Below are 17,293 nucleotides of genomic sequence, written 5' to 3'. Positions count from 1 at the left end.
TTTTTTATTAGGTTACATATTAAATATCAATTTCTTAGAATGTATCATGTATACAATAACGGTACAGCCAAATGAGCTCCAATTTCTGTAAAAATTTTTATGCTACTTCGATATACATTTGACGTTTAAATAATATCCATCAAAGAAACCTAAGTGTGATGAACGTCCTGAAGGGACATTCGCTGGCATGTAATATTACTACTTTGTTGAAAAAAGCTATACTATACAACCGAGTGGTTTTCCTTAATTTTCTGCAAGCAATTATATTTTGGGTTATAAATATGGACGAGAAATAAGTCTGGGATCGTATGTGATTTATGTGAGCGTGGCGATGCAGATGTAATCAGCGTAGGCATTAGGAAGCTGTTTTAAAAATTACCGGAAGATTTCATGAAAATGCACAGTCTTGTACTGGCCAGCCTATATAATATTTTTATTGTTTTATGTTGTAATGCATTGCTTATATTCTTTAACTCATAAAACATTAAAATGTTAATTGAAACCACACCCAATTAACGTAGGTATACTTTTTTCAACAATAATTTGACTATTTTCGTACACAATATCGTTTTATAGAAAGTAAATTACTTTTTATAATTATATTATCTGCCATATAATTTTATAGAAGTATAACATCTTTGTTGGGTACCCAAGCACCCACAATCCACTAGTTCTTATTAAAAATTGTTCTTGTGAGTTATCGTTATTTTTTTATAAGCAATAAATACATTTTATGATAAATTTTTTAATTTAATAGTATTCACTTGATATTTCATTCTATACATTATGACTGCATGTGGCTAAGGTCTACCAAAAAGTGAATGGATCTTCGTGTTAACTGAGGGTTGATAAGCCCCTTATAACTGGCTTTTCTGAAGTTCAAGTGATCAGCAATTTTGGACCAACTTAATTCTTTTTACTAGAGATTAAATAAAATATTGTTCAAAGCACTATTTTTAAGAGAAAATTAAAATAAAATCTTAAGTTGAACGACAACAAAAATATAAAACGTTACTTTTTAAGGATTTAGAACAAAAAAATGCACGTTATTAATGTATTAACTTGCAGAATGCGAAAACCTTATCCGACGGATGCTGGTGCTTGATCCACGAAAGCGGTATACAATACCTGAAATAAAGAGCGATCCCTGGATGGAGGACGCTATAGACTCAGTACGCACCACTTCTGTCTGTACTTGGGCATCATCCTCGCTTCAGGAGTTTGATGAACAGATAATAAAACTCATGCATAGCCTAGGCATAGACATTGCCCGCACATGTGAGGTAAAACACTTTCTTTTATTTTACATAGTATTGTTATTTTGTAAAACTAAAAAATTTTTTTTCAAAAGTAACAGTATAGCTGTGGCATAGTGTCAAGTTGGTTTTTTAACGCCAAAGAAAACAATATGAATGTATTTTTTTATTTATATACATTGTGACGTGACGAGTCACCGTCACAGTCAGAATACCGGTTTTGTGATAGCAGACAGGAGGAGAGGCGGTACAGTGCGCACTACCCCTACCTTATCCCAAACCCATACATAGGTATCCATCCCTACTATGGGCAACACAACCGATTCCCGACTGTGGGTAACACCTGGTGTGTGTGTGTGTGTAACAACGCAACACACACCTGTGTAAGTGGCTGAGGTGCCAAGGCAGCACGGATCAGCGGGCCGGGAGGAGAGACACTCTCTCTCTTGTCTGCTCACCGTAAAGTCGTACTCTGATATACGTCGGTTGAGTTTTGCGTAAGCTAGTGAGGCGAGCTCGGTATCAGGTGACAACAGGAGACGCAGCCACGGCTACCTGTTGCTGACCCGACCGGTTGCAGGCGTATACACGCGGCTTCTGCTGGGACTCGTGCCATCCGAGTGCTGATACCTGCCAGACGGATCTCCCAGTGCCCGTGGTCAAGTTGCGGTGTACCTCGCCATAGGAGTGTTAACGGTAGGCCTGTGTCCCTTAATCCTGTCCCTTCCGTGAGAGCACTGTGCCGAACAGCAACTGCCGGACCCACAGGGCCGAATTGTTAGTTGATAGGTCTTGTCGGATGGCTGGACGCTGACATTCTTTTGTGTGTAATACATAGTCATTGCTATAATAAACGCATCATCTTTGTAGATAAATAGATGTGTTTTCTTTAATAGTAGGTATTTGAATGCCAGTTACCCACCTATCCTACCGGCCCTTAAGGATACTTATTAATAAATATAAGGTGAACAGCGTCTTGCTGCTGACTGCAAGGCGAGCAAGACGCGACACCTCACAACATACTACGAGTACATTCAAAGTTGTGCATAGTATGCACACAAATCTCCTTTTTCTTTGATTAGGAAATCTGAGAAGACTTAAAGAGTGAAATTTTTTTTTTAAGTTTTACCTCTGTAGGTTATGTGCAGAAGTAGAGAAACGATTACAGAATTTTTTTAAATTGAAAAATATGAGGCAGAAGTAAAATTTCACTCTTACTTCTGGTCTTAAAATAAAGAGAAAAAAAATTATAGAAGCAAAGCACATTTTTAAAGTAAAGGAAGAAAGAATTAATAAGAAAAAAGCCTTTTCTTATTGGGTTTTAACTCACAACTTTTTGCATACTAACCAAGCATGTCAGTCAATCATAAGAACACTAAAAGAAAAGATAACTTTTACTTCTTTTATAGTGGGGTAAAAACTTATTTTTAATTAAAATATTCATTTATTGTTAATTTTTAACTTTTTTCCCTCAAAGCATTGGCTATCCCAGCTATGCTGTTAGACTCTGCTATTAGTTCACTGTCAATTAATTCATTTCTGGATGTATTGTTCATTTGACTAGTTAGTTAATTAAAGAGATTTGGAATCAACAGAAATGTAGTTGAAACTATTCGAGACACAATACAACTAAACGAGAACAGCGGAGAACAAAAAAAAGAGCCATACAAATTTGCAGAAACGGCTTCTCAAAAAAAAAAAGAAAATCAAAAACAAAACACGCGAATAGTGATTGCAGTTGGAAAAGTCGGCTTTGATAGAAGTCAAGTGTATGCCTTCTTTAAGTACCTGTCAAAGTTTAAACAACCTGCCTGCCTTGTTCTGGGAACAAAGCCTTAGTCCCGCTCACATAGGGGAAACGACTGGAGTAGCCGGGATTGATAAAGAAGGACACTCACTGGTGGTCTCAACGGGCGTAAGAACGAGCTTGGTGATAGCCTGAAGGTACTTACTAGTGGTAGTTCTAATAACGGTAGCTTAGACCAGCTCATCTGGGCCTGGGTGTAGGTGGAAAATCCGTCCAAACAACCAATGGCCAGTAATAAAAAGAAAAGTAAGATTAAGGATGGCAACAAAGTCGGTCCATAGGAGAAGCCTCGATAATAGAGTTGAGGGGGCCCTGATGATAAAATATGGCCTAGAGTAAGTACTTTGGGGTCATTAGTTTTGTTAAAAAGGGGGACAAATAGGCTGATAGAGAGCTCCTTAGAAGGCTTATCTTGGGCAAAATTTCTTACGGTATTTCACATGGCTTATTCAAATTGTTGAGTGGCAAGGAGCACGTCTTTAAAAAAGTGCCCATTCTAAGTGCAGGTATCATTTTTCCATAAACATTTTTATGCAAAAAATGCTGAAAAATCATGTTTCTCAATTATATCTTTTAACCAATTGACAAAAGCCACATTTTGTAGTTTGTCAATTTTAGGTATTATTGAAACGGACATTTTGCAACCAGAATTATTAAAACAGATCTATAACTGTTTAAAATAATCGACATATAACGTTAAAAAGTTAAAAATTTTATTAATTGCTTGGTCTCTCCAAAAATCTTTAACAGCTCTTAAACCCAATAATATATTTTTTTCGTAAGCATAAAATGAGACAAGTTCTTTCGTTAAAAAGTATCTGTAACTCATGAAGAAAACGCATTGATTTATTAAAAAGGTATCAAATGTCTTATTCAATCTTATCTGGTTAATGTAATCAAAAATAAAAAAAATGGTATTTATTAATACGGTAATATTATATCTCTAACCCCAAATAAAAAAAAGGTCTAAATCAGATAACAAATACACAATATTAAACTTTTTTTCCTCAAGGAGTAAACTTAATGTTATTTGGTCGAAAAAATTCTAGTTAAAAATGGCAAGTGTGTCTTTGCAACTCAATTAAATGGTTGCCAATAAACATTAAAACTAGTACTTATAAACATAATATTAAAAAAAAGGATACAAGAACTTAAGTATTTAACTACCTACAGTCCAAATTTTAAGCGTCTGCAATGTTAAATTAAAAAATGGTATAAAAAACACCTTGAAAAATTTCCTTGGCTTTTATTAACAACAAAACTTTTTGTTTCAATCTGAAAAAAATGCTAGCTTAAAAAATATACCAGTTTCATGGTAGTATGTAAGTTTGTTCATGAGGTGTTTCAAAAAAATCATTTGTAAAAAAATTTTACTTTTGTAAAGGCCATTTTGTTGATAAAAAATTGCAAAAATTGTTATGTCGTCAGTAAATTCTTAAACTAGACGTTACAACGAAAAAAACTAGCTTCCTCTAGGCCCTGTTAGACTACGGTAGCCAGATTAAATTGAATTAGAGATTTATTACCTTGTTAGTTAATAAATGCATTTTCTTCAGTAGTAAAAAATATTTTTCACGAAAAAAATTGAGTAATCTCATGATTACTTAAGACATATTTTTACTGAGCTTCAGAGCTGTTAGAAAATTTTTTGATGGATTGAAAAATTAGTTAAATCTTTGACCTATGACAATCTATATGACCGTTCTAATAATACCTTTATACGGCAAACCACAAAATATTGCTTTTATTAATTTCGTTTGAAGATATAATTAAAAACAATTATTTTCCATTTTGGATGGGCACTTTTTTAAAGATGTGTTTCTTACTACCCAACAATTTGAATAAACAATGTAAGATACTGCAACACATCTCTTTCTGTGGATTCACTTACTATATTGGCCTATACGGGTCGACTGTTGAGTACTATCTCGATGCTGGCCAGTACAGTTGAAAAATCTTAGAAAGGGTACCAATGACATGCCCAAGTTGTTCCTTGACGTACTTGACACCAGTTTTCCAGGGACCATTGAAGTGAGAGGCCCAAGAGATAAAGTGCCTATTAATGCCTTGATTAGCCAGTGATGAGCTTGCAATATAGCTCAACTTTCTGAAGCACTTCCCGGATTTAAACATCAGATCGATGAAAACAGGTGTTATTATCAATACACTATTTGGACGATCGACAACGATGCCTGGTAAATCGTGTAAGCACAGTTAAGAACGGGGCCACAGACAAGTCTCTGATCAGCTTGAGGTGCTCGGCATTTCTGGTTTTACGAACAAAGAGGGTGGTGTACCCTTTTGAATTGTAGATGCCTCGTCCTATGATGTAGATTATGGTGAAGGGGTCAGCATAGTCAACTGCAGTACAACCAATGGCACGAAAAGGGGTGACTCTGGACCAAGGTAGAGGGGACATCTGTTGTGGAGCTAGCTGCACTCAGAAGCGGGTGCAGAGGAGGCAATGCATATGAAGATTCTGTTTTGCCGCGCACCACCTACGATCTAGGCACGTTGCATGACGTGAACACTGGTAACTGGGAAGCATTCATGCAGTGCTCAAAAATGCTCCCAAGATACTGTAAGAGGTGACAAAGTGCCGGAGCAATGTAGAATTGATGGATGCTACTTATCATAAGTAAGCATCGAATGCTAAACCCACCCGCTGACCCAGAGAATTTCAGTAACATGATCCAACGTGCCAAGGAATATCAGCAGATGATTCTTTGGCAATGGCTAACCATACCAAAGAAGCTAAAGCTTCTTAGTAAAGGCACGCTTTTGACTTAAATGCACACAGTCTCGAAATGCATGGCTTAGCTCAAGTGTAGTCAAGGAGGATGCAACAAGTAGGGTAGGTGCATTTGGAGGCTGCGACAAACCTGGGACCTGAACGTAGGCAAGAACTCGGCTTAGTACACCAAGGTCAAAGAATCGATCAGGAAGATGAGCCTCAGGCCACTATGTGGGGCAGTAATTCAGGGGCGTCAACGGGTTCATGGCCAACTTTTCACGCAGCCAAAGCTCAAGGATATCTGAGAGCCAGGTTAAGCCGTGCCACCACGAACGCTGCTGGTAAAGCTAGCTGGATTTAGTGCCACGAGACATGACGTCAGCCAGATTCGATGTAGTTAATACGTAGCGCCAAATGTTAGACGGCAGAAGCTCCTGGATGTGGGTGACGTAGATATTGACCAAGGCATTTTCCATAGATACCGTGGGACTGTTTGAGAGTTAGTCCATGCAAAGGAAATTTTTAGCTCTGTAAATATTAGTCAGTGATTTGGTTATAAGTAGTGCAGCTCTGAGTTCAAGACGGGGTATCGTCATCCAAGCCTGAGTCGAGAAATCTGGCTTGAGAGTTTGGATTGGTTGAAGCTTAGTTGGTCTTAGCCAGCAGTATATGGCAGCGAACCAGGTTGCTAGAGTCAGTAGGTGGAGACAAAACCTTAGCTGCCATAGCACAGTAACTTGCGTTAGTGGAAGTGTGGAGCCATAGTTCAGAATAAAGAGAAAAGCGAACCCAGCACGGAATAGCAAGCTCTTGGATTGCTCGAAGCTTGACAGTGAAGGTTGACGACAGACGTGTCATTAATTTTTGTACGACCACATCCCAGTCAACTTTCGTGCACCACAGGTACTAAAAAAGTAGCTTAGCGTTTAGAATAAATGGTGCAAGCCAGCCACATGGATTGAAGAGGCGTGCCAGAGAAGTGGAATCATTCGCTTTCTCTTAGGTCTGAACTCAGGGAAGAGTGAGCTTCAAATTACCAAAGGCTGGACCTCAGCTTACACCAAGATTGCTAGGAAACCCGTTTGGCAAGCTCGTACTAAGTATGCTGGGGTCCAGGTTTTGCACGATGCGTTGCAGACCAACGTTGTGCGGGTGAGTTCAGAGCTGGCAAAACATAATTGGAGCGTTGGTGCAGAGCACGAAACAATGCCAAATCTAGCATAGCAGCACTGATAACAAGGAGTTTGGGAGCCTTTGCCTAAATCAAAAGACGTCGTTGAGGCTATGGCCACTCGAGATCGCGTGTGAAGCATTTAAAATAATGCGCAGTTTATATTTTTGGTTCGTGCGTTGCTAAACGCCCTCGTAAGAAATGTAATACATGGAACCGATCAGTGTGGAGACCAATTCAGTAGGCATTGGCCTAATGTGGCCCAGCGTGACGTATTCCTCCATGAACCAGGAGTACTCTGTAGCCATGTCCGGATTTTGACGGAGACGAAATTGTAACGACTTTAAGGATGTCAGGGCACTCTGTAAACTATCGCCAAGAAAATTGAGGGTGTTTTGTTGCAAGGGAAGCCGTACAATGTAACGACTATCCTCATTTTGCTTGTACTATGAGAATGTTCAATTGCACTCCATGTCGGTGGGCGCCTTACGGCATGCCTAGGGAACGTTCTTTTGATCCCAGAAATGTTGGTAAATAGAGACAGATTGCCAATGCCAGACGAGAGCCACTTCGTCTCGTAAGGTTGAGCGAGCAAGGGCACAGCTCAACGAATGTCTAGGCGCCCGATGGTGAGGATACAGCCAAGAACTATGTTTAGATTGACAACTTCATCCTATTACAAAGACCCAGATGTAAATAGATGAAGATAAACATTTTCACCAAAAAGAAACAGTCGAGGGCATGGCTAGTCATTGTTGGACTTCGGAGTTACTGCCACGGTCTTCCAAGCTACGGTAGTCCTCGCGCTTGGCCTGCTTCGGTAGGACAGCACAGTTTTGGTTCTCTATACAACACTTTTTTCCGTCGTGCAGAAAATTGTGATGTGTAGCTTGGCAATTCTGACCAACCAGCTTTTCAACCAGTTGTCAGTGATCGTACGTTTTTAGGAGACTCCAAGACATGCTGTTGTTTATTTAGACAGTCTTGACGGTGTCGAGAACAGTTTTAAGTGCTTTTAGACAATTAAAAAAAAAAAAAATTAATGAACAACAAACTCTTAAGAGATTTAAACTCCCAACCTTGTTCTTGCTACTTGAGGCCCGTACCCATTCTGCTAAGAACGGACTCGACATATGAACTCAAATCTTGCATGTCATCGTGTAGTTCGTAACTAACTTTTAGTGTAAATTTGTATTTACTGTACCTTCATTTATTTCGTTATACATTAAATCAATAAGTTAACTGGAACAAACTAACTTATGTAATATACTAACGGCCCCTGACTCACCTCTGCACCCGAGACTCACCTGGTGGAACACCGTAGTGTGTTGACATGTAATGTAAAACATTTCCAGTTATAGATATATTCCTGATACTTCTTAAAACAAAAATTTTCTTATTAAAAAATTTAGTTGTTCGGAATCCATACAGTTTATTTAGCCAAAAGTGAGAAAAATATAATTTTGCTGAAAAGTAGCAGGAGTCCCTTATGCTATTAAACAATCTTTGGCTCTTAAAGACCGTTGATTTGTAGTTTCTCTCGTATAATCTACAGGAAGGGCTATTTTTTCAAGCTGTAAGAATAGAAGTATAAAAGTTTACTTGATATACACTATTTTCTTTTACCTAAAGATGTGGTCTATCTATTTTTAGTTATAAGTCTTAAGGATTACATAGTATTAAGAAAATAGAAATACAACTCTGCTAGCTTTTAATTTTCTCTAATACATTTATGAAAGTTTTGCTATAAAACGTTTTATATCTCTAGAATAGGCAAAAATAGGCACATAACAGTTAGTGCCTAGCTTTGTACATACATCACTCGTAAATTTCAAATAAGCTTAGTCGGGAGCCAATGTAAATCATTCAAGTGCTTAATATATAAAAATGATAGAAAAATTATGTTGAAAAAAATTAATATCATGTTTTTAACTTAACGTATATTTAGACTATAAAGATGAATCAGTGAGCAAATAATATACGAAATAAACTATAACAATAACTTTTTTCAATTGATTTTTAAACATAATAGTGACGTATCAAGAAGTTTCTTATAGAAGAAATCCTTTTTAGCATTCTTTAAATATTAGAAAATAAATCAAACGGTCAGTTGTAAAAATAAAAAAATAATTCTTTTATTTATGGGTACGTTTTCCTTATTTTTAATCCATTAACCGTCACACCCAGTCAGTTAGAGGATTAGGATGTGTGAGCGTGATCGAGCTCGAAGGACCAATGTTTATGTGACAGATTATTTATTTGAACAGTATTGGAATTTACAGAAATGTTGTTAAGGCTATTGGGGACACAATACAACCATTAAAAAATGGTGGAGGACAGAAACTAAAGAGCCATACGGAACGGACGAGAAGGCTTCTCAAAAAAAAAGATCAAGAACAAAACACGCGTATAGCAATCGTGGTCGAAGAAGCTGGCTCTAGCCAAAGTATAGTGTATTTCTACTCAAAGTGTCTGTCAAAGCTCAAACATCCATGATTTTTGATACACATTATTTACTTATAACTAGAATTATGTTCATAAATAATGCATTTCAAATAACTCTCATGTTTCTTAATACATTGTGGGCATAGACTTTATTTTCTGCAAGCGTGTGTTAACGTCAAGGTCTTTGTGAAGCCATATAGCTCTAAATCTCGTTTGCCGCTCACGTTGTGTTGAATAGTCGTATACACTATACGTGTCAGAGGTTATGCGACTGACACGCATGCGTCCATCATGTTTCCCTCCCATAAGTATCGTTATGTACTATTTTAGTTAAAACTTTTTATATATTTTGTAACGGGGTGTCAGTACTCACTTACGGCTCTAACAGCCATTCATTTATGCTAGGAACCTTGGTACCTATGCATTCTGACCACGACTGTGCTTCCCGGGTACCCATAAAGATACGCTCACGTTATAACGTGGACAGCAATTTTCTTGTTCTCGTCTGCTTGCTGAGGGGCCAGCTTAGCTCTGGCTTAACTCATGATGGTCACGCACCAGTTTTTACGCGTGAGTCCGGTGAGTGTTCTTCCATAGTGTGTCTTGGTGATTTTCTGGCCTCTTGGATTACATCATCTGCTGGAAGGCCTTTGCACATCAGTGGCCGAAGGTGGCACCATCTTGTGGGGCCGCAGTGAGTGCTTGTACGTGTTCTCCATCGATATCTTGTTTCTATTCTGTATGCTGGTCTAACTGTGTACCACCAGTGTATTCTTTATTCAGAGGGCTTCTATAAAACTCTAATGTTATGCATAAGTTACACTGACATCTAGTCTAGGAGTATCGTTCGCTAATTCTGTACTACTCTTATATATACATCCTGTAAATAGCAGTGGCATTAAGATAACTTTCTTCAGGCGATTTTTTTTATTGTTACGTAACTAGTTGATCCATTTACTTGTATGGTATTCGCGTATTCACATTTTTACTTGGGGTTGCTATAACTGGTTTAATTCGTGAATTGCATTCATCACATGTCTTATTGTTGTTGATCTGTTCGTTTTTTAATGTTAGTTTGCTATTATATTTGATTTTAAATTGTATTTAATGAGTCACCCTCAGCGTAGCTGCTATGAGTTTTTGAGACCATTGGTACACCGGGGTAAAAGCTGTCCGACCTGTAACAAGACCTTTCACAAAAGCTGTATTTTACAATATTTGACCAAAAAGACGAGTAGTAGTTGTTGTGCTCGTGCTTTTAGTGACACCGTTTGAGGATTTCGAGAGTTATCACTACATGGATCTTTGCAGCCTCAGGCAGCCACTCGTGCGTGGTGATGATAGCGTTCGTGGTTTGGGCATGGATGTCACAGATCAGAGGGTTTCTGTTCTGTCCCCTTTGACTGAATTGAGTTGAACGGTGGGAATTATAAATACTAATACTAACTATTCTTGGGACAATCAGAATATTAAGTCATTCAGCTCTACTGGGTCGGCTGCTGGCCCCCCAGATGGTAAAGATCTGGGCCCGGAAACGTTGCCATTGGGTTGGGACACTTACACCGTCTGATCAGTTTGCTGCGTTCCACACAGCCATTACAAAAAATAAGGCTGATACTGATGAGCAGCTGGAGCATGTAGAGACCCAAGTAAATGCGAACTCTGAAGAGTTGAGTCAGTTGCGACGAGAGAACACCCAGCTTAAAGCCACGCTTCAACGCGTTGTAGAGGCTAATTGGAATCCTACGCCTTATCAGCTTAAGGTTGTTGGTGTGCCAACGCATTATACACTCAATTTGCACGATTTTGTTTAGAAACTTTTACTCGTCTTACAATTACAGGGGCTACTCTGTAATGTATTGGATCTGTGTACGTTCCTGGTCAGGGTGGCAGTGGTAGTCACGTCGTCTGGTGACAGCGGGGTTCCTGATAAAGCCAGTGAGCACAGCTCTTATTTGATGACTCTTAAGACTAGCATGTATCGTGACCACATTATTAAGGCCTACAAACATTTAAATTCTCTAAAATTCTTCCAGATATACAATGTCTTCACTGGTAATAACACTATTAGATTATACGAGCTGCTTCTGAGGTCCACGCACTCCTTACTCATAAAGGCTAAGTCCAAGGCTAAACGTATCAATTATAAATTTCTATGGGCCCGAGGCTATGAGATTTTTGTACAGCAAGATGAGCGATCACAGTGACAGAATATATTTTCTGAGGCTGACCTTGATCTGCTGCAATGACTGCCACGGTCGCGGGCTTCTGCTTAGGCTTGTGGGCGTGAGTTCCTCCGTTTGGCTCACCGTAATATTAACTCCATACGTGTGCATATAGTATATGATGTCTGATACCTGCTCTAACGCCACGACATTGACGTTCTGGCCCTTTCTGAGATCTGGCTCACGCCTTTGCAATATTTGTCTCTATTTCGGATACCTGGTTATAATTTATTGAGCAATGATAGAGGCCTTACGGCATCTACGAGACAGCACCAGTTCATTTAGGGTGGTGGGGTGGTGTGCTACGTGAGCGAGGACATCATTTGTGGCACTGTTGCGTCCCTTCAAATTCATAGATTGAATAAAACTGAATACCTGATGTTGGACCTCAGGGTCAGTAACAGTTCTCGTGTTCTGTTGGCCACTGTTTACTGGCACCCTAAAGTTGATGTCCTCACTAAGTTCTTTGCTACGCTGCAACAGGTCGTGGTGCGTTTTTCAGGCGTCCTTGTGGCTGGGGACCTAAATTCGGATTTCCTAGGACAGGATTACTACTCGAATCATCATTGAAATCTGATTCTTGAGAACTCTCTTTATCTGGTACCGTTTGGATCCACACATCATTGTGCTATCTCGCAAACTTGGCTGGATGTGGTCTTGTTGAATTCTAGAGAGCGGGTTCTGATGTCACGGTCGTCCAATGCACCGGATATTAATGGCCACGATTACTTGATTGTCGATTATAATGTCGCTGTGTCCCGTCGGTCCGCGCCATGCTTGGCTCGAGATTTCCGTCATTTCTCCACTGCTGAATTTACTGGGGATGTATGCACTGACCATCAGCATCGTGTAGAGCAAAGAAGTGGATCGGAGGCGGGGGGTGTCAACGCTTGCCTTGACGAGTTTTGTGAAATTGTGTTAGCGGCGGTCGACTCACATGCGCGCATGAAAATTCGTATTCGTCCCGAGCGCCGCCCTCTGGCACCATGGTTCGACCAAGATTTGAGGGCTAGGTGCAAAGGGCGTGATTGTTTGTATGGTTTCGTAAGAAGGACTGGTGGCGTGGCAATGCTCGCGCAGTACCGTGGGATGCGTGTGAAGTCGTGGAGGGATATTCATTCGGCCCATGACGAAAACTTAGGGAGAGCCCTGGAGGGCGAGAGGAGCCTTACTCGGTGTTGGCAGGTTTTGCGCAGATACGGTCTTTAAAGAGCAAACCGTGAGTCTCCCCTGCGTTACTTTTCGGTGGACGCTGTTGGTGAGTACATTCCCTCCATGGCATGTGTTCACCCCCCCCTGCAGTGAATCTGTGCTGAAACGGATACTTCGTAAGTTGTCAGATGCTGCTGGGTTCTCGCTTGATCCTGTGATGAGTGCCGAGATTGGCTTGGCCATTGCGCATTGCGGTAGTAAGACTAAGGGTCGCAGCTTTGATGAACTGTCGTTTGCTTACCTTTGCGAGTCTTCTTCTGTTTTGATACTGTTCCTGGTCTCTCTATTTAATTTATCGCTCAAAACTTGTATCCATCCAGAAAATTAGAAAAAATCAGTGATTGTTCTACTTTTAAAAGTGTCGCACCCTAGTGACCCATTGGATGCTCATCCACTGGCTAACCTCACTCACTTGGCCAAGGTGTTTGATATCCTAATTGCACGAAGGATATATGACTATCTGAAGACCAACGCCTTGCTTTCGCCTATGTGGTCCGGTTTCCGGAGGGCCCATAGCACGCACACAGCACTGCTCAAACTCACTGATGACATACACCTTGGTATGGAGCGTGGCATGGTGACGATCTTCGTGTTATTTAATTTCCGTCTTTTAAAATGGTTCTTTTCCTATTTGTCGGGCCGCTCTCGAGCTGTGCTTACACTCGAGGAAGAGAGCACTGAATTTTTGCCAAAAACTTCCAGCGTACCTTAGGGTACTACTTCTATTTGGCCCATTATGTTCTTAATTTTCATTCATTTAATTCTTTCAGTTCTTTTCCTTAGTACAGCTTTATTATTTACCAACGATCTCTAAATCTATATTCAGTGTAAGCCGTACAACTTTCCTAAGGTGATTGGCCTGTTAAAGGAAGTATCGAACGCATCGTGCTGTGGTCTCCAAATTACGATTGGGACTTGCATCTTGGCAGTTGCTGACTAGTTGTTGGCAGCCTTATTTGGAACATGCCAGCAATTAATGAGGGTGGAGCGGGCTGGGCTGCCTCCTATGATGGCCAGTGGCGTTGTTATTTTCTCTGGTTGATGGAATTAAAGATTTAGGAGTTACATTCTCGAGTGATTTGACTTGGAATACTCATGTATCTGCCGTCTGCTCTCGTGTTAATGGCGCACTGTACCGACTGCGTTATAAGGGTCGCTTCTTATCAAGTTCTTTAAAAGCCAAATTAACATCGTGCCTAGTCAGACCCTATTTTGATTATGCTTGTCTCATGTTCATAGGCGCCTCTGGATATCTTGCACTCAAGTTAAATTGGCTGTGTAATGCAGTAGTACGGTACATCTATGGTCTCTATTGCGATGCTGTAATGAAGCCTTATTATGATAGGTTAAGTTGACTATGCCCCAGCAAAAGACGCGATTACTTTTTAGAAGTATTGACTAACAAGCTTTTGACTACGCAGAGGCTAAAGTACTTGTTTGATTTGTTTCCATTAGTCTCTGATAAGTCCCGCAGACCAACGCGCCAAGCACAGAATGGGTTGTGAGTCCCGCATGCCGCCCTGGCATCTTATGCCTCCTCGTTCTCAATAACAGAAATTAGGTTTTGGGAGTCCATACAAGCCCCTATTAAGCTGGAAGATACGGTCTCAGCTTTTAAAACCTCTCTGTACAAATATTTGACTTTGCAGCAGCTAGTGTAAGACCAAACATTTGTACTTTTATTATTCTTACGTATTAATTATTAAAGTAGTTTAACTAGTAAGAGAGAGACCATGCAACTGTATCTGTCAAATTTTACTGAAACTGTGATTACTATATTTTTAGTTTTACATGAGATATACTGTGTATTAATATTGTGATTTACTGCTCTGTCTTAGGATTTATGTTAAGTTTTACTGTTGATGTTACCTCGCTTTGCGTAATGGATTTTATGAATAAATATTTATTAGAGTATTTTATAATTTACTACTGTACTAAAAATTGGTTTTGCCATACGGATTATAAGTCCTTGGCATAGAAATGGACGTGTTTCAAGTCAAGTCAAGCTTCTCTCACACGCATTATAAAGCCCCCCTTCTCTCTTTATGGCCCCTCTTCATCGCTCAATCTAGGAGAGTGTTAACAGCGCTGAAGTATAAGCGGCCCCTTATAATTTACAAATAATTACTTAATTCTTATTTTTGTTAATGTTTGAACAAGTGCAGCAAAATGTTTTAAACTTTTTTTTTATTCTCTCTAGAAAGTTTTTAAAACAGTCTTACATTTTTATATTCGTTCTACTATTATTTTCATGAATACAAAGTTCAGTTGATACAGTACCTTGTTTTTACTGCGTTTAATTTTTTTATTCGTAACTAAGGTAATTTTTTAATTCGAGAAAGTTTCTGCCAGTTAGGGAAGGAATGTTGAGAAAGGCAAAGAGAGCGCATATTTGCAGCAATACCGGACAATAATTTATTTCATAAGGATGGACGTATACACAAGATTCCACGCATATCAAACACTTTTTTTTGTATTTTATTCGAAAACCAACTTGTAAATCAATATAAAAATTAAATATGCTTATCTCAAAGTATTTTATGATACAGAAAATAAACTAAACATTTGTACAAATGATTTCTTCGTAAATTAAAGTTTACGTGATTCTATCTTTAAATTATGTGTTTATTTAACATTTTCTTCAAATTCAATGTATTAAACGTTACGCTTATTTTCATTTATAATCGTTGATGTTGCATACTTTGTTTTTTTATGTGCAAAACTTTTCATTGTCAATATTTTAGTCATCTATTTTGTAGAATTAAATAAACATTTACAAATCAAGGGAATTTTTAATTAAATACGTGTCAACGCATGACATAATATGACCACACGCATTTACTAAAATTAAGTAGTCAAATTAAGTAGTAAAAATAATATAAATTGTGGTAGTAATTGACGTAGCCCTATAAAACTACAAAGAGACAAAACTCCTGATGCCCAATTGAGAGGAAAAAATTAACCATCAATTAATACAGTAATTAAAAAATAGTTTATTGATATTTCTATGCATTTGCTCATTTTTTTTTTGCTTTAAAAACTCGCCTGCCTCAAATGTATTCTTTTTTATGTATACAAATTCAGAAAAAACTATATAATACGTAAAAGTTATTTTTCTGAAGATATTTCTAATTTCTGTTAAATGACGTTTTTTAGTAAGGAATCTTAAAATTTGATTTTTTCAAATTATTGTTTTTTAATACATACTCGTATATGAAATAATCACAAAAAAAAACAACAAATTTTGCTCACAAATATTAAGAAAATTGTCTTATTTAGGTTAATGTTATAAATAGTTATCGTTAATCAAATTTTTTTACTGCGATGATTTATAACAAAACTGTTTCATTAAGAAATATTAATATATCATATCATATGCTACTTCTATATTGTTTTTTTAATTTATGAGGTAACTTGCAATTCATTTAATTTTCTTTTTTTTAAACAGTGTATGTCCTCTTTAATTATTTTTAAGAGTTATTTTTAAGTAAAATTTGGATAAATATCCTATCTTTAGTTGTGCATCTTGATAACGATAAGTATAGTTATAGGATTAAAGTATATACCAACTTTATCGAAACTTTGCCGTTGAGATTGGTAAATTGTCATAGTAAACGCCAAGACTACAGGAAATTGCTTTCTGTAAAGTATGAAAGGTAATAACAAGGTATTATTACCTCTATTTAGAGTGATTTTCAGTATACATACTCTCTTTCTAAGTTTTTCTTCTGTTATAATTTCAGCTTCAATGTTATTATTAACTAATTTTCTAATTTTAAATCGTACGCCACTGCACAAACCGTCTGCTATACACAAATTTCTTATTAACATAACTATCGCTCCATATTTTTAGTTCAGTTCATGTGGTGGCAAACCTTTACGAATATTCTTTCATATATAAATAGGGAAATAAACGTAAATACTAACATCTAAGTTATTGACACTTTTTTACGTAACATAATCTATTCTATAATAACTTGTCGTATTTTCTTTTATAAGATTTAAAATTTTGTTATATAAAAAGATAGTGTTTTTATTATTAGAAGTAAGAATAAGTCTATTTGATTAGGATTGGTTATTTTTACTAAATATTTTCGAATGTATATTATTCACTTCATTATCTAAAAATGACCAGTGATAAATTAATTGATTTACACGATTTATCTTTAAGTTTAAAAATTTTTTAGATGTGCAGAAAAGCACAATTTTCTTTTGTTTAAGATCTAACTGCGCTATACCTTGTTGTATATTAAATATTGGTGTGAAGTCAAATTCAAATATATCGGTATCGTCGTCTATCGGTAAGTGCGATAACGCGTCACAGTTATCATTATGTTTCGACCTTGTGTACTCGATGTTGTACTAAAAACCTGACAAAAAATATGTCCATCTTTGAAGTCAATTGGCTGCTGTGAGTAGAATGCCATTTTTTGGGCCGATAAT

General features: G+C 37.9%; 1 protein-coding gene across 1 annotated transcript in view; it reads left to right on the top strand.

The window, feature by feature from the left end:
• Positions 1-17,293, top strand: part of LOC149373300 (uncharacterized) — a 1,143,724-nt gene that overhangs the window by 681,500 nt on the left and 444,931 nt on the right. Inside the window, exon 5 of the mRNA XM_089597536.1 lies at positions 1,069-1,283. Within this exon, the coding sequence (XP_089453662.1) occupies positions 1,069-1,283 (215 nt within the window). The remainder of the gene's footprint in view (positions 1-1,068; positions 1,284-17,293) is intronic.

Source organism: Copidosoma floridanum, unplaced genomic scaffold (genome assembly GCF_036245765.1).
Source record: "Copidosoma floridanum isolate Cflo_tuat_1 unplaced genomic scaffold, Cflo_Japanese_pri ptg000033l, whole genome shotgun sequence".
NCBI lineage: Eukaryota > Metazoa > Arthropoda > Insecta > Hymenoptera > Encyrtidae > Copidosoma > Copidosoma floridanum.
This window is presented reverse-complemented; position numbering and strand designations above follow the sequence as displayed.